Source organism: Carcharodon carcharias, chromosome 22 (genome assembly GCF_017639515.1).
Source record: "Carcharodon carcharias isolate sCarCar2 chromosome 22, sCarCar2.pri, whole genome shotgun sequence".
Lineage (NCBI taxonomy): Eukaryota > Metazoa > Chordata > Chondrichthyes > Lamniformes > Lamnidae > Carcharodon > Carcharodon carcharias.
In genome coordinates this window covers 46,764,487-46,790,502 of record NC_054488.1, presented here as the reverse complement: position 1 = coordinate 46,790,502, position 26,016 = coordinate 46,764,487, and the positions used below count along the sequence as shown (strand labels likewise).

At 43.0% G+C, this 26,016-nt stretch overlaps 1 protein-coding gene across 1 annotated transcript in view; it reads left to right on the top strand.

The window, feature by feature from the left end:
- LOC121293719 (transmembrane channel-like protein 6) overlaps positions 1 to 26,016 on the top strand; it is an 85,626-nt gene that overhangs the window by 28,738 nt on the left and 30,872 nt on the right. The window contains exons 2-6 of the mRNA XM_041216931.1: positions 13,607 to 13,784; positions 15,787 to 15,929; positions 16,766 to 16,876; positions 19,354 to 19,509; positions 22,385 to 22,487. Coding sequence (XP_041072865.1) covers positions 13,729 to 13,784; positions 15,787 to 15,929; positions 16,766 to 16,876; positions 19,354 to 19,509; positions 22,385 to 22,487 — 569 coding nt within the window. The 5' untranslated portion in view covers positions 13,607 to 13,728. The remainder of the gene's footprint in view (positions 1 to 13,606; positions 13,785 to 15,786; positions 15,930 to 16,765; positions 16,877 to 19,353; positions 19,510 to 22,384; positions 22,488 to 26,016) is intronic.

Sequence of the window (26,016 nt, the reverse complement as noted above, 5' to 3'; positions counted from 1 at the left end):
AAGCAGCCAGAAGTCGCCTGCAGAATGGAGCAGTAACACCATCTCTGCTGCTGTTCTGAATTTCGAGTTCAAGACCCTATCTCTGTTACGTTTTTGGAGTACTTCAGAGATAAGAGAATTTCAACCTAAGGAACCTCTGGGGCTTAAGGACAGATTACAGTTTAAAGGAGACTGTCTCCAGAAATTACATCTTACATCAGCTGCAACCTCCACTGGAATTTCAAGACCACCAGAGATGTCGGAGCATATATTTCTTTATTTCCTTACAGACAGTAACTCTCATCAATTCCATCTCCTCCATTCTGTAAAGTGTTTGTTTGTGTGTGTGTGTGGTGACGGTGTGTTTACCTTTTTAAATTTTTAAAATCTTTACCTGGGTGGATTTTTAACACAATTAAAAACTAATCCTTTTTGTGTTTAAACTCGAGAGAGCCTGTCGGACTGAATTCTTTAAATTAGCACATAAATGGTTAAGTACATGCACTGAATTGACACGTTCATCCTTAAATTTAAAAAAAGACTTGTTATAATCAACCGAGGAGTGGGGGAGAAAAAGAGTCACCTCGTAACACCCCTTAAACCATTCATATTTTATCATTACAGAAATATATCCTTTTCATCTAGAAGATTTTTGTTTTATGGGTCCTGTTTATGCATTTTTTAATAGATAATTCTGGTTTTTACATGTTACAGTTGAACGTTGTGTATTGACTGTTTAGGTCATGTTAGTGTTCTGTTTTGAGATGGGAACTAAAAACGTTGTTTTGATTACCTTGCAAATGGTTTCCATCGCAGATGAGATCCAAGAGATTCCACCTCCTAATGCTGTTAGCTTCACTATAAAAGTCCTCAAGTGTTGCACCTTGTTTAACAAGCTGTAACAGGGCTTTTAATGGTCTATTAAGTTTGCAAATTATTACTAAAAACCCTCAGTGGCCTTAGGAGTATTTTATAGTAGCTGAATGTCACATTTCTCCATTTTGATCAATTACACATTTCAAAAATCATTTCTAAGGTTTCTTTGACTTTTCTTCTGCTACCTTCACCCCATATGTTTGTCCTAATCATAGTTCACTACATGAAAGATCTAAAAATTAAAAGTGAAGAGATTCAGTGGTTTATATTTCCTGATTTGCTTTCTATGAGAATACTTAAATGTGATTGGCTGCCTATCCTGCTTGATGACATCACTGCCGCATGCATGAAGGTCTCCTTGATTTGGTGCCTGAAACAAATTGACGTCCGGAAACGGAAGTCCACTCTGCAGAATTACTAGATCTTTGTGGTCAGCTTTCTTTTAAGGTCATTCGTGAACTCTGTTGCTTCACCACTGCCCACAGAAACTAGGCCAATGTGTTGCCTCTGCCATCCCATCAATGTTCTAATGTATTTGAAAGGGTGCATTTGTCAAATAGATTTGCACAGAGCATTTTATAGTTGAAGCTGTATTTTTTTTTTGTTCTGGAATTTCAACATTTCTGCCTTTCAATGTTGTGGACAAAACGTACATGTTCGGTTAAAGAGAAATGCCCTGAAAACAAGAAAATGAAGATAAAGAAGAAAGAGTGATGAAAATGAGAGGGGTAACAAGAAATAGAAGAAAGCGTAAGAAAAGTAGCAACTTAATGAGAACATAGATGAAATGAGGTGAAAAGACAGATTGTAAAAAAAAAAGTGAGAAGCAAAATGATTTGGTAGCTTCACTTAAAATTAAAATGAGAATTTCCACAATTTCAACCATTAGCAGTAGGCAGCTACTACAAAATGACGTTTACTTTTTGGAAACAAATGAATTTTAGCATAGAAACGAATATTTGTCTGTAAAAGTATAACTGATGCAATGGTTAATTTATTTAGTTGTCTTCTGGAAGTGGCTTTATTTGATCACTCAGTTTTTCCACTGATTGGCTGACCTGACTGGACCAGGCATGTCCCAGGTTTGAATTTTTGATCTGTGTGGATCTCAGCAGGAATGGGCATGGTGCGCCTCTAGGTTAGGGAATGGGAAATGCACCGAGGTTGCAATTCCCAAAGCTTTCAATTTAGAATTCCCGCCCTCTGGTTTAAGCCTCTTTTGTAGCCTCATCCATTCCCATCTCTGAACCTTCAGCCATACATCCTGTCGTGATAATAGCCGATTGTGGTGTGGACTCTCCAGTATTAGATGCTATACGGTACTCTATTATATACATGGTTACCTGACCTGGGGGGAGGTTGAAGGTTAGGTAACGCATGTTGGAGCCTGCCTTGAGGGAGTTCCAACACTGCAGATGTGTGTTCATGTTAGGAAAATGTGTTATTAATAAAGTTTGCTTAGCTACAATGTTGACGGCCTGCGTGCATCATTTAAAACAAGAAGCAAGACACAGCCCACCCCCAATCCAACACCCTCTGAACTCTCCCTTCATCATTGTGCCTTTAGAACATTCTTCTCTCCCTAAATTGTCCCCCTTTTTGAGACGCTCCTTAAAATCCACCTCTTTGATCAAGCTTTCAGTAATGCTTCCTCTTTAAACCTGCTGCTATTTTTGTCTGCTTTCAAGACTGAAGCTTGCCTGTTGGTCCAACCAGTCTGTAAATGTTGATCATCCACATGAACAGTGATGCTAATTCCACATGGCATGATCCGACATTCCTTTCCTTCAGCTACCTGTCCAACCTGTTCTCAAATGGCAACATAGCCTGTGGTGCATTTCAATGGTACATTTCACAGCCTTGAACTTTCTGCATAAACAAAATTTCTCTGTTCTAAATATTTGACATTTAATAATAAAATTGATAACCCCTTGTTCTAGACCACTTCACCCATTGGGCGCAGGCCGTTGAATTTTCTCTGGCCCATTCCTTTGTAAATGTAAACACTGTTATCAAATCATCCAATAATTATCCCTATTTTAGTGCAAACATCCACATTTTTTTTAGAGTCTGTCTTGGTTTTTGTACTTGCTCATACTAGGCAACATCACCATGAATCTGCAGTGCATCTTCTATTGGCTTGATATTCTTTCTATAGTGTTGTGAACTGAATGGGTGATAACCGCATCCTCAAAGACATGCTCTTTGGCCAGATTGCTATCAGCAATAGGCCAACAGGTCAGCCACGTCCGCAATACAAGGATGTCTGCAAGTGAGCCTTCAAGTCGACCAGGATCATTTGGCCACTTTCCAGTCCAGGCATGCATGTGCGCTCTCTAAAACACAGATATTTTCTATGGCCTCTGTTATTTCATTTCCTTTGGGACCCTCTGACTAATCCTGTCAGGTCCTGGCATCTTGTCCTCCTTTCACCATAATCTTTCAATGCTTTTTGTGCACAGTTTTGCTGTTTTCCAGACAAGCCATACCATGGGTCTAGGTCTGCCCTGGTCAGACATGGCAGAGATTAGCAAATCATTCTCAATTCTGACCTAACGGGGTGACTCTACTCCAGACCTTGGAAGCTTCCTTACGAGTGTGACCTTTTCCATTTCTTACTCCGACCATCCATGTTTTTTCTTTATTCTTTCATGGGATGTAGGCGTTGCTGGTAAGGCCAGCATTTGTTTCCCATCCCTAGTTGCCCTTGAACTGAGTAGGCCATTTCAGAGGGCATTTAAGAGTCAACCATATTGCTGCTGTGGGTCTGGTGTCTCATATGGGCTAGACCAGTTAAGGGTGGCAGATTCCTTTCCCTAAAGGGGAATCCAGATGGGTTTTTACAACAATGATTGTTTCATGGTCACCATTATGGAGACTAGCTCTCAATTCCAGATTTATTAATTTGAGTTTAAATTTCACCAACTGCAGTGGGATTTGAATCCATGTCCTCCGAGCATTAGCCTGGATTACTAGTCCAGTGACACTACCATTACACCACTGTCACCTCTCTTTACAGCTCGGTTTAGGTTGCACAAATTTATTTCAGATCAGACTTTGGCAGCCAGCGGAGGGAACCCAGATACCAGAGGTGAAGGGACAGAGTGTTAATCCAAGAACACCAAATCCTGTACTCGAGTCACTTCTATTTACCATATGAAGCAGGTAGCACAGGTTTTGAGTGCAAGCTTGAAAATTACACAATTAACTGCTGTACTAATTGGGAAGTCTGAAAGGAACTCCTTTCTGGGTGCCTCAGACATTCTGTGTCCCGCCTTGTGTCTGGAATTACTCTGACTAAATTGTGTGGAAAAATTGCCTCAAATATACATCAGAGGTTGCGCAAAATGATTTTTTTTCTTGGCGTAACAGTCACAGTTCAGTATGATTTCAAACATCCAGCTAGTTCACTTTTGGGGGAAAAAAAACAAGTACTTATGGGGATTCTGTACACAAGATTCAAAATCTGAATACTGCGATCATTATAATGCATTATTTTCTCTTCTCTGTGGGGAAGGATAAAGAGTTGCCCATTAGTCATTACTGGTGTAGCATTGAAACCTGAAGTTTACACAGGCTGCAGTTTGCATGGTTTGTTTATATTTTTTTTAAGTATACCTTTTTGAGTGATGTGGGGTAATAGTTCTTACCAAGTCAGATAAAGGTGCATACCTCTCTCAGATCCATAGTTAAATATTTGCATGTGTGTGTGATCTGTTGTCAGGCTCGTAACCTTGTTCAGTGCATTATTCCGAGCTCCTGCTTTGCATCTTTTATATTGGCAGAAAGAAATGGGCTTCTAGTCAAAACTAAAAGTAGTTGAACTGTTGTCCAGTATCACAACTTAGAATCTTCACCACGTTCACTTTGCCAATCAGATATGTGTCCCTTTATAATGAAGCACAGTTTACCCATTTCCTGGTTTAAAAAAAAGAGTTAAATTTAAATAAGGCAGCATAAGTTTGCCTTTGATTGTGTGGGTGTGTTTTAATGAGAAGTTCAAAACTGAAATGAGTGACGATCATTGTTTGAAGAAAACCTTTTGCAAATTGCAGTGCAGCAGAGAATTTCCTTAATTCTAAACCCTTCAAAATTTACAAGTTCCAGATCAGTCACACACAGTACGCCTGCGCACCCCCCCCCCCCCCCACAACGGCCATGGACACATTCTGCGTCCATCACATTAGGGAACACAGTCTTTGCTCCCATAGCAAGGAGGCAGAACCACGTGCAGCATCAAGGCCAGCAGATGGCTCTTGGCCATGAGACCTTGAGGCTCCCCTTCCACAGTCTCATCACCGTGAATAGGACATGTGTTGGAGTTCTGAGTATGCGCCGAGCTACATCTCCTGCAGTTTGCCCCCAGACTAGTCGTGTGCGACTAAGAGCAACACATGGTGTGAGGGAGAACTCATCTCCTCATGGACCAGTCAGGCTGATCTAAGCATGGGCACTATCTGCTTGCCCACCCAGTGTACGAGAAATGCCCAACATGATGCAATGCAGTCATGACAGTAAGACTTGGTGGGGGTGGGGGGCCTCAAAGGCTAAGGTTACCTGCTGGGTTAAATGCCCAATGCCAACCCTTCCAGAGCACAACAAATCATTGAAGCGCTTACGACACTGGATCCAGGTGCGCCGCACCACGTCACGGGAGCTCACCACCTCTGCCACCTCCTCCCAGGCACGCTACGCCATGTGGGGGGGCCTCCTCCTCCCATCCTGGGGGACCAACATCTCCTGCTTGAGGAGGGCAGCAAAAGCGAGGGGTGCACAGGCCCCCCGCTAGCCTGCCCCGCTCCTGCGGCGGGCCCTGCGGCCTGCCCCGCTCCTGTGGTGGACCCCCCCAGTGGTGTGACCTGGAAGTGGCCGTTGTCAGCAGCCAACAGGAGGCTGCCAGACCTTCATTTAAACAGACTGCTAGGTCGCCATTGGACCTGGCGGTCTGTGCACACCCACCGCAGCCCGCATGCTCCCGCTATTCGCAGGAGTCGGGAAATGCGCTGGGTGGGCCTTAATTGGCCCCGCCCGCCCAAAATGGCAGCGCGGCCCCAATCGGATCCGTGGCTACTCCTGCTCCTGCCCTAAGATACAAACAGGGTCTAAAAATGCTAATTTAAAAAAAACGTAAACAAGGATCAACTGCTAAAATCATTTGTTGATTATCAGTGGAAAAATCCCCAAAAATTCACTTCTTGACTTGACCAGTTTAGTTGGCTAGGTGATGTGTTTTGTTTAATTGTCCATTTTCTCACCCACCTATTCAGATGTTGCTGGATGATGCACCTTCTCAGGTTGACCATATCCAAAGCCTCTGCTAAGATGGCTGGCTCTAACTTGGTTAACAAAATGAGGAGCAGCACAATGGCCCTTCAGACTTACCCCACATCTGCTCCATTTCACCCATCCCCTACCACAACGTGGTTGAGAGCTGGTGTGAGGGCTTGAATTTGCTCTTCAGTCAGGCATCCTATGCTGGGCATTACGGCCAGGTATTTGAGGCGCACAATGATATCCGCTATGTCCTCCCAACATCCATAGCACTGATTGTTTAATTTGTTGCTGCTGCAACATTGCTTGGTCACAGAGTGATAGAGTCAGAGGTGTGAGTCATAGAAAAAGGTCCCTCGGCCCTTTGAAGATGTGTGTGTCAAGCCCTTCCAAAGTCGCCTTGTCCCATTTCCCAGCACTATCCCCAGGGCCTTGTATGCCATGGCATCGCAACTGCACATCCAAATACTTATTACATGTTAGGAGGGTTTCTGCATCCACCACCCTTTCAGGCAGTGCATCCCACATTACTGTGTGCAAAAGTTGCTCATTACCTCACCTGTCAACCTCATACTACTTACCTTAAATCAATGCCACCTGATTACTGATCCCTCGGCCAAGGGGAAAAGTTCCTTTCTGTCAACCCTATCTATGCCTCTCATAATGTTATAAACCTCAATAATGTCACCCCTCAATCTCCTCTGATCCAGGGGAAATAAACCCAGTCTATACTATGCCTCCTCATAAGTCAAACTCTCCAGCCCAGCATGCATCCTGGTCAACAACCCCTGCACTCTCTCCCCACCAATCACATCCCTCCCATGAAGCGCATTTCACATCTGCACACAGAATTATAGCTGTGGCCTAGGCAGCATTTTCTGCACTTGCAACATGACCTCCCTGTTCCTATATTCTATTTCTCGGCTAATAAAGGCTTGTACGGCATTTGCCTTCTTAAACACCTTTTGTAGCTTTCCCGCTACCTTATCGGGCCTGTCAACATGCATAGCAAGGTCCCCCTGATCCTACTTACTTTTCACAGTCCTACCGTTCTTCGTGTATTCCCGTGTCTTGTTTCCCCTGCCCAAGTGCATCACCTCACATTTATTAACATTACATTCCATTTGGCATTCCTTAGGCCATCTGACCAGCCCGTCTGTATCCGCCTGTAATGTTAAGGTATCCTCCTTACTACGTGTCACCCCACCAATGTTTGTGTCCATAGTTCTGGAAGGTTGAGTGCATAATGAGCCAAGGGGAAAGGGATGAAGTGTGTCACTGTGTGCATGGCAACTGATCCACTGTCCTTGTTGTTAATTTCAGCTTCATCAGAGCCTGTTGACCAGGAACAATTGTAGATGCCCCGTCTCACACCTGAGGGCCCTCAACGGTCACCTGTGTCACACCATTTCTGTGAGGCAGGCACCAGCGCAGATACTAGCACCTCAGTGGGCATTGCAACATCGGCTAGTGTCCTGGGGCACAGTGGGGAAGGCACCACAATCGCTGGAGGAGCTGGCAGAGCCAGAGAGTGCCAGTGACACCAGCAGTTGGAGGACTGCAGGGGACCAGGCACATGCTCAGTCCGTGCCTCTGGAGTCGTCTGTGATGCAGCAGCTGCAGGAAATGCAGCCGGGTGTGCGGGACCATCTGGGAGTGTTGCATGAGACTATGCTTCACTTGGTGTCCGTAGTGGAGGAGTCCACGTGAAGCATCAGTGATGCAATGAGCCTCATGGCAGAGCGTCATGCTTCCTCCATGGAGAGAGTGGCGACTCTCGTGTGCTACATCTTGGTGGCACCCCATCGCTCAGAGTGGCATCTGAGACAGCCTGCTGACTCTGTTGACCTTGATGACCTTGGTGGTCGTCCTCTGGCCCGTGGAGCCTGTGCTGGCCCCATCTGGGAGGGATCTGCCAGGTCCACAGCTGGCATCTCCCCAATTGTCACAGCCTCACCCGATGAAGTGGTCACTGGGAGAGGGGCGGAGCAGCTGTTGCCCACATCCAGAACAAGTGTGGACAGTTGATTGGGAGACACTGCGAAGATCACCCACTGACCCCTGGAAGTTAACCAGAGGCATAGAAGTTGAGGGAAGCTGTGACCTTCAGAGCCACTGGTATGGGGTGTTCACCCACATGGGAGAGATCTCAGGGCCAATCATCTGACAGATGTAGTTGATTGCCTCCCTTGACAGTCAGAGCCTCCTTCGGTACTGCGCCTCAGTCATATTCGCTGCTTGCATCCCCTGGCAGCAGGATAGTGGCGCCTTCTGTGGCCCCTTCCGCCTCGGACTACCTCTTGGCCCTGTGCCCCTTGTGCATGCGCCTGTACTCTCAAAGGTGGCTCCCCTGGAGGCTGATTGTGCACTCCTGGCCTCCTCCTCATTCTAGACCTCCCTTCCTCCTCAGAGGAGCTGCATCCAGTAGACATGTCAGAACCCATACCCAGGCTAAAGAGAGGTCCCTGGAAAGCTGTAGGCCCGATAAAGATTACTGACTGCAGAGTGCTGAGCTGAGGGTTAAAAGTACACAGAAAACTGTTGGAATTTGTTCTGAACTGCTATAGATCACACAGGCAAGTTTAAGAAAACTTTCTACAACAAATACTTCACAGACCAGATTGACAACCTCACTGAGCCCTCTTATCCCACCCGTGGAGGAGTTTGATTAAAAAGTCTCTTACCCACCCGTGCGCCGACCTGTAGATCACACGGGCGGCTGAAAATTGCCATCAATTGACAATTTAAGGGCCTTAATGAGCCCGTTAATTATCGGCAGGCATGCGTCGAACTTCATCGCGTGCCCGCCCAGCGAAATAATATTGCGATGGTGCTCGGTGAGGTTGGGACACTCACCCGATGTCACCGCGCGTCATTTTACCCACTGATATGCGGGCCCTGCAAACCCCCCCACCCCCACCACCACCAACGTCAAAGTGAAACATTTTTTCACCCTTAATATATTGGGAGAAGCACAGGATGATCAGCATGAAGTTATGTTCATGTGCCTCAGTACAAATCATGTTTTAAATTTTCTTGGAGTTAATTAACTTTCTTAAAATATGAATTTTGATGTATTTTTCTATATATTCTTTGGCGTTGATCCAGTGTAACCATTGGTGGTGCTATGATTTAGGATTATCACAGCTGGGAGAAGGGACATTTTCATTACTTAGTTTAAATGCAGTATGATACCTAGGCTGCTTTTATCTTGACAGAAAAAATATAATTCCAAATTATAAGATCAGAAGGGAAACTCGACAGGCAAAGGTTTGTAAGACACCGTATTTTGCTGATGAGAAAGATAACACAACAGATGACAGAAGGAAGTCACCCAGTTAGTTACTTTCCTGCAGATGATGAGGATTTCCTGCTCTAGTTTTAAGCAGTTGTTTCGTTTCTGTACCTCTGATACCTCCACCCAACAGAATACTGAAAACCATTAAATATTCAGCCAGAGTAGCAGTTCCTTTGTTATTTGCTTCAGCTGAGTGATGCTTTCATGATGGATTGTAAGTACTATACAAGATGATCGTTCTTGCCTTTTGCATTTGCAACTTAACTGCTGAGTAGTGAAGGTAGTTCATTGACTTTGTTACTTCCTCATTGGGCAGAATTTTCCCGTTGGCATACGGGAGTGGACCCTACATGTCTGCGTGTAAAATGATGCGCAGTAACATCGGGCAAGCGTCCCGACGTCACTGCACACCATCGTGGTATTTCGCTAGGTGGGTGCGCGATGATGTCTGACGCGTGCCTGCCATTAGTTAACAGGCCACTTAAGGCCCTTGACTCACCAACTGACGCCAATTTTTCAGCACCCGTGCAATCTTCGGGTCGACACATGGGCACAACGGGCAGGCAGGTAGGACACATTTGTATTAACCTCATCCACGGGTGGGATAAGAGAGTTCACTGGGGTCACGAGTGTGCACAGTCAAGTATTTATTTTTTTGAAACATGCCTGTGTGATCTGCAGTATTTCAAAGCACATACAAGCTGCCTTTTCTGGACTCAACCTTAAGGTCAGCACTCTGCTTTGGGTAATCTTTTCTGGGCCTGCAAGTTTCAGGAAGCCTTCCCTTAGCCTGGGAATGGGAGCTGAACTGTCCATTGGAGGCAGCTTCTCTGAGGAAGAAGGGAGGGCTAGAAGGGGGAGGAGGCCAGGATTGCACATTCAGCCTCCAGGGGAGCCACCTTTGGGAGGACAGGCGCAGGCACAAGGGGCTCAGGGCCAAGAGGTAGTCCGCGGCGGAAGGGGCCGTAGAAGACACCACTGTCCTACTGCCAAGGTATACAGGCGGGGAAGCTCAATATGTCTGAGATGCAGTGCCGAAGGAGGCTCTTGAGGGAGACAGCCAACCTGTGTGGGTGGACACCCCATGCCTGCTGACTCAGCTGTCCTGTTGGTCTCGATGACCTTGGCGGTCGTCCTCTGGCCTGTGGAGCCTGTGCTGGCCCTGCCTGGGAGGGAGCTGCCGGTTCCACAGCTGGCATCTCCCCAGTTGTTGCAGCATCACTGGATGTTACGGTCACTGGGAGAGGGGTGGAGGAACTGCCGCCCTCATCCAGAGTGCACTGAGAGGCGCCCGCAGAGATGACAGGCAGCTGCTGCGCTGACGTGAGGTCGCTTTGGACTTCCTTGCTCACCGTGGATGGGTGGGCACCGAGCTGGGAAACTTGATGCACTGACCAGCTGAGGTCAATGCCGATGTGAGGGCTTGCTGGTCAGAGCGCATCCCCAGGAAGCCCTGACAGGTCTCCTGCAGGAACCTCTCCACGAGAGTTGCCACACTGTCCATGGAGGATGCATGGCACTCGGACATATGGCTCATTGCTTTGGCAATTGTCCATGTAGTCTTCTCCACCGTGGACACCAAGCCAAGCATAGCCCCATGTATCTCCCCCAGATGTTCCCGCACACCCAGCTGCATTTCTTGCAGCTGCTGCATTGTGGATGACTCCATAGACACATCATCAGGCACCGACTGAGCATGTGCCTGGCCCCCTGCAGTCCTCCGACTGCTGGTACCATGAGCACTCTCTGTCTCTGCCGCTCCTCCAGCGACTGTGAAGTGGCCTCACCACTGTGCCCCGGCTCACTAGCTGATGTTCGAATTTCCACAGAGGTGCTAGTATCTGCACTGGTGCCTGCCTCGCAGAAATGGTGTGACGCTGGTGAGATTTCAGGTCCCTCAGGTGTGAGAGGGGGCCTCTGCTGCTCCTCCTCCCGGCCCTGCTCCGATGATGCTGAAAGGGAGAACAAGGACAGTGGATCAGTTAACGTGGAGACAATGACAAAGTGCAACCCTGTCCCCTAGATCATGATGCGCTCATCCTTCCATAAGCAATGGTCAAGCCTTGTTGCAAAATTAAATCAATTTACATTCAACAGTGCTATGGTTGTTGGGAGAACAATGCTGACCTCATTGTTGGGCATAAATACCTGGCCGTGGCACCCCAGCCTCACCGACACTAGTGGACCTGGGCTCATGGTGCCTCTCCAGATCCAGGGTCTCCTGTTTTGAAGTGGCTAAAAATGGCGATCTGCACCTGGCCGCCGCCAGTCCTCGCACGCTTTGCCGCGTTATGAGCATTCTTCTCTTGAAAATGAGAGACGAGCATTGATTAGTGCAAATTGCACATGGACTCTCTTGGCATACGGCCCACCCCAACCAGAGTGGGACATATCAGGGCTCCTCACCCTGCTGCTGCCAAACACACACACAAAAGATGCTAGGCCTGCTTCCCACCCTCCCCTTGGACATATGCTGCCTACATCACATTAGGTACCACATGGTATATCCTTCCATAGCAAGGAGGCGCAAGCATGTGGAGCGCAGAGGGGAGCAGATAGTTCGTTGCCACGCCACCTTGAAGCTCCCCCCCCAGCATCTCATCACCCTGACTTGGACATGTCCTGACACAGCACCTGGGTGCAGCTCCTCCAGTTATGTGGGACTCAGTGTAACAAATGTTACAGGGTCAAAACACATCTCTTCATCAGCCTCTCAGGCTGACCTCAGCTTGGGCGATATCTGCTGGCCCACCCAGCGAAGGACACATGCTGTCAATGATCCAATGCAGTCACTGCACTCAGACTTGGGGATGGGTGGGGGGGGTGCGTGTGCTTGCAGCAGATGGGTAAGCCAACCTGCTGGGTTAAATGGCCAATGCCAACATGGTACTCCACCCTGCCAGAGCGCAACAAATCGTTGCAGCGCTTGCGGCACTGGATCCAGGTGCGCCGCACCACACCGCGGGAGCTCGCCACCTTAACCAATCAGACTGAAGAATTGTTGAAGCACAGTGTAATCTGAACCGGGAAGTGTCAGTTGAATACTTCAATTCAGTGTCAAATCACAGTACAGAGAGTGAAATGAAGAGAAGGAAAGAAAGATGGGATTAAGAGAAAGAGAGAAGCCACAACGAAAAAGTGAGAAAAAAATCTATTTCTCTTCTTAAAAGCTCCAGCAATTAAAATCTGAAGGAATGTAGCTCCAAACTTATAAAAGTTAATTTTCAGTGCCAGAAAGGCTGATTGGTATTAATTGAGATTGATTTAAAAGTTTACTCCATCAGAATGAGAAGTCCTATCTTTGGCTAGTTTATTGAGCATCTATCACCTTAGGACCCCAACTTCACGTGGTTCCATATATTTCATACAGAATCTCTAGCAAGATTCTGGTGTAGGGCAGCTTCAGGAGGAGCTGGGTAACTCATACAACACTTTCCTGATTCCCAATTTTAATTGCAAATATGCAGTCACCAAAAGTTGCTATCTGATTCTCATTTTAATAACAGCTGATAACCTCACTTTTATTTCTACAGCAAAACCTGGCCATTATCTCCATAAAAATTATTTCATGTTTAATTCTGGTTTAATATTGTTTTGAGAAAATGGAGCAGAATTGTTCTACGTTCATAGAGGTGAAGCCTATCTTTTTGCACAATTTTTGAGGAAAAGAAACACTTTCACATTACTCTTTATCTCCTTTACACTGCTTTCCATCTTTTAAGATTGCATTAATTTTTATGCTTTTTCGTGTCCTTAAAAGAGCTAGAAACATGTTCAGTTTGTTGAACATATTTTAAAAAAAAAATTATTGTCTGAAATATTTAATGTGGAAGTGGTGCCTCAATCAGTCGTACATGTGACTGAGGCAGAATATCACCAATTTTTTACTAAAACATTTTTTGGCATTCCATTATATGAGTAGAACAACCAACAGCTGGGATGATGATTTCAGTCGGCCCGTAATTGGCATATTACTTTCAAGTTCAACTTCTATTTTGTTTCATTATGCCTCTGAAGCATTGCAGGATTTTTTCCTACATTAAATGTGCCATATAAGAGCAAATTGTAAACTCAATTTGTTGTTGAGTGACAGGAGAGATATGCATTAAAGTGACTTTTTCCATCTGCTGGTACACAATGTCTATTTTGATCTGCATAAGTATAATAAAGCATATTTTTCAGTCTTCTTCCATTAGGTGACAAAAAAGCTATGAAGTGGTTCATTGAAAGTGGTGGCCGAAGCTGATTGAGCAGCCGCTAACCTAGTCCAAGCTGCAAACCTTTAAAGGGCTCACTTAAACACCATGGCGCACAGTGTGGACTTTCACCTAGATATCAATGATGTGATCCCAGAGATTAGGTGAGTAATTTGTTCTTGTGGAGAGTTGCTTCCTGCTTCCATGAGAAATTGCAGCCCGCCTCCTCCCCCCTTCCCTTTTTGAATGGCTCAATTTAGCTATTCCAATGAATACAAATGGGATTGTAACTCCAAATCAGTGTTGAACTGTAAACAATAATATGGATCAAAATATTTACTAATCACCAGGGCAGACTTCAAGTGGCCTGATAAACTGCAAGCCTTTAGGTCTTGATTTATTAAGGGTGGCATCGTGCCACTGCAGTTAGATGTTCTAAATGGACAAGTGATATTTTATGACAGTGATTGCTTTAAACTCTCTACTCAAAATTTTCAGTAAGAACAGGAACAAATTTCGCCCCCTGAGGAATCTGTCAATCTTGTGATCTTTGATGAACGTTCCCTGAAATTTTACACACCATGTTGGTTCTCGTTCCTCCTCCACCGCACCCTCCCCTTGCCTGATACAAAAAAAAGTTCAGACTTGAACAGCAAGAAAGACACCGCCTTGGAAGACGAGAGAACTTTTCTGTTGGGTGATCCCTGTGCTGTCCAAGACCCTCAAATTCCTTCCCTCAAGCAAATATTTTGGTGTCCTAAATATTATTGTGGTCAGTGCTTTTCAGATCAAAAGCATGAATGCATTTTGCCTAATTGAATTTTGGAACTTTAATTTTGTATTTTAATTCCGGTGAAAGCGGAATTACAGCTCAGCTGTTTGACCATCATAGAAATTACATTTGTAATGTCCTTAGCTTATGCTTGATTGAACAGAAAAGTGTACCATTCTGACAGTAATCTTACCAAGGAGTAACTTTCCAACAAGATGTTGGGATATTTTTGTCAACTTTATGGATTTTTCTCTTTACTTCATTTTGCCTTAAAATTGGATTCATTTAAGAAAGTTACTACCTTCAGAATGACTTCTGCAACTGTGTACTGAGGAAACGGCTTTGATTCTTCCAGCTCTGCGTGAAATACATAGAGAACCAGCGGGTCAACTCAGGCCACTTGATGCCAAGCAGCTATATTGTAGAAATAATTAGCATGTGCTAGGCACCTGGCTATAAATATAATTTCATCAAGATACACTTAATGCAAAAGTGTCTAGTCAAGCACATAAGGTGGCGATTAGCATCCTTTTTATGGTTATATTGGAAAGCTACCCACCTGTTGTTTGAATGAATTATCACTGTCAAGCAGACTGACCTGGTGACCAGGTGTGTCCGTGTTTCAGAAGATTTTATGAATAGAACAATCTAAAACTTCTTGACATTCTGTTGAAAACTGTATTTAACCTTCTGCCAGATACTGCTACATGATGAAGCTCCTTGTGTCAGTGTAATTCTGAGAAAGATGATGACTGACAGGAATTGGATAGCTACCACCCTCACCCCGCCATTCAAAGGGTGCTCCTGTAGCCTTTTTGCTAATGAGTTCTGCAAGGAAATCCAATCAGGGGGCTCCAACTAACTGGTTTGTCTGTTTGTCATTTCATAAAAGGGTCCAAAATTGTCTTATTTGGACTGACTTCAACAACTTAATGCTTGCTTCTGTTAAAACTTATGAATGTGTGTTTGGCACATTAGTCCATTATAAAAGTGCCTGGATTTATTGATATTAATTTTATAAAACCACATGAGGCACATCAGAACTCCTAAGCATCTATTATGAACCAACAAATGGGTTTGACATTTGTCTAAGTCCCGGATTACTTTGCAAACATCTCTCAAGTCCGATCAGAATTGGATTTCAGAGATCTGTTTGCAAAGTAAGCTGGGACGTAATGACTTGGGCAAATGCCAGACCCATTTCTTGATTCATAATAGGTGCTAAGGAGTTCTGATGTGTCTTGTGTATCAGGATAGGATTTGAGCTGGCAACTGATTTCTACTTTGGGCATGAGAAGATCAGTTGTTTCTTGAGGAGAAATGATTATCTATGTTTATTATTTTGAGAATCCAGTAGGGGTGGTACTTCCAATGAAAAAATGTTTTTATTCCAGTGACTATGGCCCTGCTTCTCCTGATTCCTGCTTTGAAGAAGATTTGGTGCACCATTCTTTTGCCCGTCTTATCTCTGAACAGAGTGCCCTAGAATCTGAAGCATCAGTGATGATTGAGTTGGATCAGCTGGGTGCAGGAATAGGTAATAAGATTCAGAACATTTCAGTGTTGTTTGTGTGTTATAAAACAATAATTTCCTCTTCCTTGTGTGTATTTACAAGCCTAATGATTATGATCAGAGTTGAATCTTACTTTCATTTATGAAGAACACTTAGAGCAAAATTGGTTTATGTACGAAGAAATTAACAAGAACTTGAATTTGCATAGCATCTTTAATATAAAAATCTAATGTTTTTTTATTTCACACGAGTGGAATCATAGAAAACTAATCATTGAGCCAAAGCAGTAGATGTTAGGAGAGATGACTAAAGCTTTGGCCAAAGAGATGGGTTTTAAGGAGGAGTGGGAGATGGAGAGGCAGAGAGGTTTCTGTGAGGAATTCCAAGAGCAGGAGCCCAGAAGACTGACGTAGTTGAAAATGGGGCGAAGGAACAGAAGGATGCATAAGATGTCAAAGTCCAAGGAGCAGTGAGCTCTTGGAGAGTTGGAGGGCTAGAGGAGGTTTTAGAGATGGGAAGAAGACAGGATAATGAAGGGATTTTAATGCAATGATGAGAATTGTACATTTGAGGCATTGGGGACTGAGAGCTCATGCAAGTCAGCTATGAGAAAAGTGACAGCTGAACCTGGTGGGCTACAAGTCGAATAGTTTTTAAAGTACAGAGAGGATGAGAGCCCATTCAGGAGAATATTGGAAGCTTGGAGCTAGCAAAAGGTTTCAGCTCCAGATAGGCTAGACATGGGTGGAGGTGGAAATGGGTGATATTGGTGATGGAGAGCATATGGAGTTGGAATTTACAAAAGAAAATAAAATGAGCACTGGCTGCTGCAAATGATTTGTGTTCTGATTTTGTTCAGGAAATGAAGGTTACATTAGATCACCCCCTCGTGCACAATGTAAGCTCAATGATGACTGCTATGATCCTGCTACCTTGAAAGTGCTGTCCTTCATGCCCAGCAGAACTATAGGTGATTTTTAATGTTATTGATTGTACCAGTTTATTTGCATGAACTTTATTTTGTATCACTCGATATAAATACATAGTCTTCCATACAACTTTTAGAGAGATTGAGAATATATTTATAAGTATGGTGGAAGGTGCCCACAAGATGCAATCTTAACTTCAGCCCTACCATCATACCACCAATGTCAATAAAACCACACTGCACTTTGACTTATCCATTTTCTTTTTTATTAGAAGTGCTTGTTGTTTTTGCTCTTGTTGTAATGATGCTTTCATTTCCAGGGCTGGATTTTTGTGTTGGGCTTGGGAAATGCGAGACTGGCCATTTCTCAATTTTGAAAACCTGAGCCTGTCACCTCCACCCATATCTGCCATATTTTCATCTCCTGGAGATGTGGGCAGACAATGTTCAGGTTTCCTGACTCCAAAGACTGCATCAGAGGAGTGAAGGTGCTGAGATGGGCTGGTTAGAAGGCCTGCCTCGCTTTGCTGGGAATTGGCCTAGCTCTCCATATTATTTTTATGTCCCTTCCATGCCCCCTCATAATCCCTATTACTCCCTCATATCCCCAATGCCCTCCCATGTACCCTTGATAGCCACTCACCCAGTATCCACTTTGCACAGACCTCAGGAGCCATGTAATAACAATGGGAAGTCTTTGAAATGGATGTGGGGGTAAGAAAAAGTTAACCTCTAACAATCTAATACAACTATTACTCAAAAGAATGACTGGAAGTAAAATTCCAGACACAATGGGGGGAAAAAACATGAATCTCCTCAAGTGGTCATTGAGTTGTCAAAACAAACAAACATCTATGTAGTAACCACATCAAAAACAGATACTACTTAATAGCCTCTTGAAGCTAGGTACACAACCCCTTGCTGGGATGTGTGGTTCAGAAGCTTTTGAAACTCAAAGTATCCATAATGGGCTCTACTTTCAAAACAAACTGTCATAACTCTAAACAATAGGGCCTGTTGAAACTGGAGAAACAGGTGGCTATTTTTTCTAAACTACACCAGATGATCTGTCGATTGAAGCTGTCCAGGAACAGGTAGCTCTTTTTTTTTTAAGTGAAAGCTGCAGACCAATTTCTTTTTCAAATTTGAAGCACTGTGGACATTTGTATCACTTCAAATCATGACACTAGAGTTCCCAAAAGCAGTTTTGTTCAGGTTTTGAATACAAAATAACACTTTACCAAATGGGATAAGTATTCTAATACATCTCACAACTTACACAATACTGATCAAGGTCAACTTATCTTTGCAGGACACACCCTTATGATCATTCATTGCAGTAAAAGCATATCTAACTTATAAGACAGCATCTAATAATGACATCTGAAGTTGCCAAAACATTTAATACTTACCTGTCTGAATATTCCCAACTCATCAGCAAGTTTCCCCCCAAGGTTCATGAACTCTCATAGAAGGTGCGTTTTCAGAAGTCTTTCAAAACCCACCCGAGTCGACGGATTCCCTCTCCCCCAGTATTTTTGAATTTCCCTGAGGGCTGTCAGTAGCGACTCTGACGTCATAGAGCATGCGTGTGATGTTGAGACTCAGCCCGAACTCCAACCTCTTCCTACCAATGGGAAGATTGTGTGGGCCTATTTTCTGTGAAATAAAAAAAGCGTTTCGGCAATTCCTGACCCCATGTTCAACTCTAGGAGGACGTGAAAATCCTACCCCTAGTTTCAGTTCTTCACTCTTCTGAACAAATCCTGAGGTCAATAATACCCGCACTTCAGCGATTTCACCCTGCTACAAATAAAAAGGGAGCAAAGAGCACGGTTGCCATTTTATGGTTCTTTGCACTTTTGTAAAAAGATCTTTTATGTAAATTATCTGGCAATATGAAATGGGATAATTTCATAAACAAGATGCCAAATTTACAATGTCTTAAGTTACCTTTCAACTCTGAGGATAAACATTCTAGTTCCTGTTGGTGAGTCCCCAATGCAAGCTTCATACTAAAACACTAAGCTCAGCAAATTGGGCATTGAGTAAGAAATCATGTAGGAAGTTCAAACAATTACCTTGTGAGGAGTGGCTTTTTGAGGTTGGTGTATAGCCACAGCAGGGAAAAGGCGGCTCTGTTCACAATCCCACTTCGCTTCTTCCCCAGACAGTGAGTAATCAATTCGTTGTGTGCTGAAAAGAAATGACGCAAGGGAGAAAAAGAAAAATACACAAAAAGATATCTGCTATAGAATTCATCTCTAGCCCCACTTCATTTTATTAACAGCTGGTATCACAACACTTTGTTGGGGGAAGGTTGTGGTTGTTCGTGCTGTTTTGTTTAAAAAAAAGTCTACAATCTTTCTTGTCCCTCAGACCAAGACCAGAGAGTGCGAACCAGAAGGCTATGAGGGAATTAATATAGGTGTTCGATTTACAAGGTTAATGTTCCTGTTTTTCAAAGTAATTGAAAGCACCAGGACAATTTTAAGCAACTGGATTTCATGTCACTACAGGTCGTTCCAGAGGTGCTGTTATTTCTGAGTACTACAATCGCACATTAAGATTACGGCGAAAAAATGCTCGGCCTTCTCTGACAGATATGTCTCGATCTATGAGGCCCAGCATACGGGATGTAGCTGCATTAGATGAGAATTGTGAAGAAGAAATAGGCAAGTATGAGTGCAAGAGTGAAGTTATCTGGAAATTATAGAAGAAACACTGATCCAATGTGCTAATTTGTTGTACAAATGGTGCCTCATTTCCACCCGCCTCGATTTTCTACTATTTTTGGGATGCTTTAGTATCTTCTACCATGAGGACAAATTGAAATATACCCTCAAAGCCTCTGCTGTCTTCTCCTTTCCCATTATTAATTCCCCAGCCTCACCCTTTATATACTTGTAGAAGCTCTTATCATTTTTTTTTTCATGCTACCTTTAATTCTCATCAACTTTGACCTTTTCTTTTCTCCATCCTTTGCTGGTTTCTAAAAATTTTCCCAATTTTCTGGCCTACCACTAATCTTTTCAGCATTGTATACCTTTTTTAATTTGATACTATACTGAACATCCCTCATTAGCCGCTGATTTTATCCTTCCCTTTTTTCCTCAATGGCATATATCTTTGTTGAGAATTATGAAATATCAACTTAAATATCTGCCACTACTTATCCTACCATCTTACTCATTTGTTACATGGTGGTAAAGCGGCCTCGGAGAATGATTAATATTTTGGCAGTGGCAAATTGTATCTTTTTGTTAGGCGATTGGATCAAATTTGAGGCACTTTGGGCTGAAAGTTCCAAGGAATGGCAATCATCGGATTGACACACCGCTGCTATTAATTTTTACACAGCACCAGAGCTCTGCGTTTCTGGCCCGGACTTCCAAACCGGGCCACTTCAGAAATGCGGAGCGTACCTGTTCTCAGTGCCCTTCCTCGTCGTGCAGGATCATGGGGGGAAGCCAAGTCATGCTCACTTTTTATGGCGCTAGCTGCCGTATTCTGCTAAGTCTTCATTCACTAGCACACTGAAAAGCTCTAGGACATGCGTGTCAGTTAATGAGTGTGTGTGAGGTTAAGTGGGTAGGGTGGTAGGTAGGGTGCCAGCTAGATAGGGCAGGATGGGTAGGGTGGTAGTGGCAGGGTGGTGAGGTCAAGTCAGATTTGGCCAGCGAGTCAAGGGGGTGGAGTCAGTGGGCCGGGAAGTATAGTCTTGTCGCGGTGGGGCAGAGGAGGTGGGGGGAGGAGTTGGAACTGTTTTTCTGTCTAACATTTCCTGGGTAACTATCCAGGTAAGTAAGTTAGAACTATCCAAAGTGTCAGACTCTGATTCAGTGTTGGAGATTTTCAGAGGGTTCTGAACACAGGAGAACTGGCCATCGGAAGTCCAAACTTCCTGGGTAATTCCCATGTATTCACAGGGGTCCCGCAGTGCATCTTGGAGCGGGGGGATTACTTTGGCAACAGGACCATCCGGAGATCAGAAGTTCTGCACCATGGTGTCCTAATTTAATTTCTATTGCAGTAGAACAGTGTGATGTGGGTTTGTCTGTCCAGTGTGAAATTTTGAAACTGCCAGTGTCACTAAGAGGTGGCTGGATGTGATTCAAAAGAAAGGGAGGGAAAGTGAGAAGGAAGCCAGATTGCCCTGATTCGCTGTTGTGGTGTTCTCTTAACAGCCACATACACGACAGCATTTACAGTCTGACAAGTATGTTTCTTGTCTTGTCCTTTAGCTAGGGAGACAACTCAGCTCAAAGTATATCTAAAAGAGAGGAGTGGATGGTAAAATGGAAATTTTCAGAAAAAACATAGGTACTGAGAGTGATTACTTTTGCTTTCCCTGGTCTTTGAACAATGACCCTCTGGGTTAAGAGCAGGCCTGTTCACTGTAAAAGGTCAAACCGACAATATGATTATTGAGCTATCAGCCTTATGCTCTTGCTGTCCAGTGGGCCACTTTATTTTTGAAAAATGTGAAGGAGCACCATTGCAATTTGAATAAAGCAACCCTTTAGGTTCTACTTGCCATAGCAAGATTTGAAACCTAAAAGCTCTGACTTTACCAAATTCCCTAAAGTGTTAAATTGTACCTCATCATTGCTTTTCCCGTTTTTTTTTTTTGAAAAATCCTTTGTCAGGGATTTTTATAGTCTTTTTTTCCAGCCAAAGAAATTTCCTGCTATGTAATGTTGATATTGGCAGCCTTGGCAATTGGTGAACAAATGCCCTGGGATTATTTAAATTCATGATTCATTTGACTGCAAAAGCAAAGTGGTTCAGAGGATTTGCAGATGTTCCCAATCTCCCCTATTTTTTTTTAAGTTCAGAATAATATCAAAATCAATAACAGTTGCTCAAAGCTGACAGGCTCAGCTTTCCACTTTTAACTGTGTTCATTAGAAAATCAAAAACCTCTGAATTCAGCTCACCCAGAGGTCCCAAATTCAGATCAGCTGCACTCCATAACTCTAAAATTAAGCACTGAATTGGAGCAATCTTGCAAAAGTGAAGCCTCATCTAACCCAATTTCAGTTATTGCCAGTCCATCCTGTACATATGCAAAGTTTTGTGCGGGTCTGAAAAATAACTTGCTGATGCCAATCTGATATAGCTGGTATTTGCATTAAGAGACATCTTTAAAATAAAGGCTCTCGTTCACTTGGATTAGATGAAATGATTTTTCCACTTCAAATCTCAGCAGTTAATGTTGTGGTTTCTCAGTGGGATAGAAGTTAGCATTTGTATGCCAGGGTTCCCAGAAAAATACATTTTGTCCCAAAATGTCACATGCAGGGAGGCCCAGTCCCAGTATGATCTGTTGTGAGCCTTTTCCTCCACCAGATTCTTAACGTGATTGAAAATTTATACTCTAATTCTCAGTAGTTATGTTTGAGAAAAGTTGCAAAATATCTTTTAAAAGTAAGAAGACGCTTTCAGTTCTGCAGTTGAATGATTTTCCGTGTCTTGATTTGTACATATCGATTGCTGTTTCGTTGCTGCAATAGGATTGTATATGTCATGTTTGATTTTGTATTTCAGAAAAGCAAAAACTGTTGGCTGAGTTACAGCAATTAACAGGGAATGAATGCACTAGGATGTTGCGGACTATGCCACTGAACCTCTCTATGAAGCGGGAACTCAGGTCAGATGGATAATTTGATGTGTGGTACTAAACTGATTTACTTTTGCTGCCCCTATTCTTTTATCGATGCTGTTGCAGTCAACAGAAGAAGGCTGTGAAAAAAACTTTTGTCTAATTTTAGTTTGGTCACTGTTTCTTTAAATTCAGTTGTTTTCATAAAAAATTTAAAAAGTTGTAATTCAGATTCCTGCACCAACCTTACTTTGATATAGTGTTGCAAAAATTATTGGGTGCAAGCTGGAGAGAGGAATAGTTTAGACTTAAGCAGTGGTGTGCGATTGATTCTTTTTTAATAGTTCCTTTATTAAATTTTGAGTGGCCATATAATCAAAATTCAGGAAAATCTAGTATTGTACAAAGTGCAAATCTGTTGGATACTGAAATCAATTTGAAATTTTGTTTAGATTTGGAAGAAACCACTTGAATTAATGTAGGTGCTCACAAAATGCAAGGAAACGAAAATATATATTCAAAAGTTGTTTTACAAAGATTTAGTTTAATGCTTAAGAGTTAAGATCTTTTATTATTTTATCATCTCCAGAAGATAGATATCGGTAGTTCTCTGGTACATATACAACTGTATTACATCACTTGGGTTATTTACTTCTTTGTTGTTAGTGTAATAAATCGATTCAATATTTTAAGTTTAAATCAAGGTGTATTGTGAAGCTATATTACTTATTAAAATTAATAAATCTTGGCACAGTAATGCAAAATAAGGAACAAGTTACATTTTTCTATCAGTCATTTTGCATGACTTAAAATAATTTCTGACAACCGTCCTCATTCCAATCATCTAAGCTTGGTGAAATCTTTCTCTCATAATTTTGTCTAAAAATTGGGCCATCTGTGCATGGCCCTTGTTTTGAGCTCCTATGCTCAAAATCCAAGAGGTTGGCCTATGCCAGGCAGTCCCTACTGCGGGCTCATGTCTAGGGATCTTCCAACACAATGCACGTGAGATCATTATTGATTATCAAGACAGGCTAACAATTTGTGCATTGTTTAAAGCCTTTGAGGAAACTACTTCATGATCATTTACATTTTAACCACCTTTCATTTCATCCTTTTCAAAAAGTGTTTGAAGTAAAACACAAATGTAACATTTTTCTCCCCCAAATAGTCTGAGGGGAAAAAAATAGTCTAAATTCTCCCAACATGACTGAGGCGTAGGATCACTTTCGGTAGGTTAAATAAAATTACCAGAAAGGATTTGCTGTTTTTTGTTCTCCCTGGGCACTTTACTGAAAACATACCTCGAAGCCAAAGCAAGGCTAAACTCTATGAAAGGTATGGGAATTTCCATGAATGTTACATTAGGTATTATGGGTGGTTATATACATCTGTGACCTTCCCAGAAAATGCAGTATCTGCTACTGAGCTTTAACAGACAAAGAAAGGCCCTAGGTTTGATCTTTTATTTGTACCTAAATTAGCTGGGCAGAGGTAGGGCAATAACAGTTGGGCTCAGAATCTAGACTTGAGCAAAAGGAAACCATCAGCCGGAGAAAAGGTTCTAGACGATAATTCTACTGAAAAGCACAAGGGGTGCAATGTGGTTCTTGCTTGTTTAGAACCCGTTTGATCAAAATACCAACCGATTTAGACTTCATCTTCAAAGGGAAATGGCCTCTTAGGCAAAAGCCCAAAACTGTCCATACCTTGTTATGACCGGGCTGGGAGGAATATGCAGTTGATTTAGTCCCACGACTCCACAGGTTGTACTAATATTTTAGAAGTTTAATTTACTCACCAAAATGGCCAATTGTTTACCTTCACTACTGGTACCCAGAATAAAAGAGTCTTTAACCAGGCTTCTTTCAAAAACTTTTTGGTTTATTATAAAGCCAGTCTTGTCAAATAGAAAGGCAAAGCTTATCAATAGTCAGTGGTTCAAAGGCAAAGGATAGATGGTGGAGTCCTTGAAATGACATCTGGGTTGTACGGTTGGGGTCTCAGCACTGATCTGTGAAACAATCAGTGATTCTGGCACCTGCTTTTCAGGTGGGCTTGAGGAACACTATTCAAGCACGTAGCAACTTAGGAGCAGCTTGTATTCACTTTCGGCTTTGGACTGGCTCTGGCCTGCAAAAGGCTGCTGTCTCCCTTCTCAAGCAGTTGGTCCTCCTCTTAAAAGCAAAACACACTTTTTTTAAAGCACTGTTCCAGGCATGGCTTTTTCAGAGCCTTAAAACCCACGTGAGTCCCTCTGTGCACAGTTCACCAGGGTCAAGAGGTTTACAGTTTTTTACAACTGTTTAACTACCCTTTCTTGTAAAAGAATGCTTTTTCCCCCGGAATAGCAATCAGAGTCCAGCGTTAACCCTTTGATGGACAGTGTCTTTTAAAACACACATTCTTTCAGAATGTCATCGGCCCTTGAAGATGATTCATTTTCTGTGATTAAAGTGTTTATGACATCCTATACACCTTGGGGAGAGGATACAAGAATATAGGGGAAGCAAAGATTGTAAGAAACAGTTGATAAAAGATGTGTTCAGTCAGGTGATTTAAATATAATTTTAAGCCCTTTTCTCTTCCATCCTGCACTAATTTTTCAGCCACATAATAAAAAACTCAATGTTGGAAGAGCAAAAAGGTACAAAGTGATTTTATACTTCAATTTGAGGAATTACCTTTTTATCTCCAAGGTTTATTTTTCTCACCTTAATGGGCTCTTCATCCTAAAGAAGCTTCAGGCACAAATCATGGCTTTATAAAGGGCCAATAATTTATTAATACATTAAAATCTAAACATGTGGTTTATGCACAGATTAGGATTTATCAATGTAACACAGCTTATGAGTTCACAAAAACAAAACTTTTTTGGAAAACAGATGTCTACTTTGGGTTAACCCTGTAATTTAAGTAATGTAATCACTGTCAACTCGGGCTTGTTGGGAAGATTCCAGGTATTTTAGATGGATACCTTGTGGTTTTCCTTTGTAGGCAAGTCAGCTTCTTCATAGGCAATCTGTAAGCACACACAGGCATGAAGATGTGAGATAGTAAACAGTGAGGAAAAGACTAGGTGAAATGTCGACATAAAACCAAAGGCGAGGTTGGAGCAGTGACTTTACCCACTCTGAAAGCTGCCTAGCTTTTAAAAGACATAGAACCGCAGTGACTTGCCAATTAATTCATACAAACATACTGCAGGATTGATTGACACATCCTTTCTTTTCTCTGGATCCACAATGTACTGCGTACAGGTGTTCAAATGACCGTGGGCTGATCTAGACTCGTTCTTGTTAAGCAATGTCTCTAGTTCGAAATTCTCATCTTTGTTTTCAAATCTCTCCATGGCATACCCCAATCTCTCTCTCTCTCTCTCTCTCTCTCTCTCTCCACCCTTGGCAAAATCTCTGTAATCTCCTCTGAGATATCAATTCTCCTCCATTTCTGGCCTCTTGAGTATCCTCAATTTTGATCTCTCCACCACTGGTAGCATTGCTTTCAGCTATCTGAGCCCTCTTCACCTCGGTGAAAATCTAGCTTTTCGCTCATCTGCCCTTGTTTGAAAATGCTC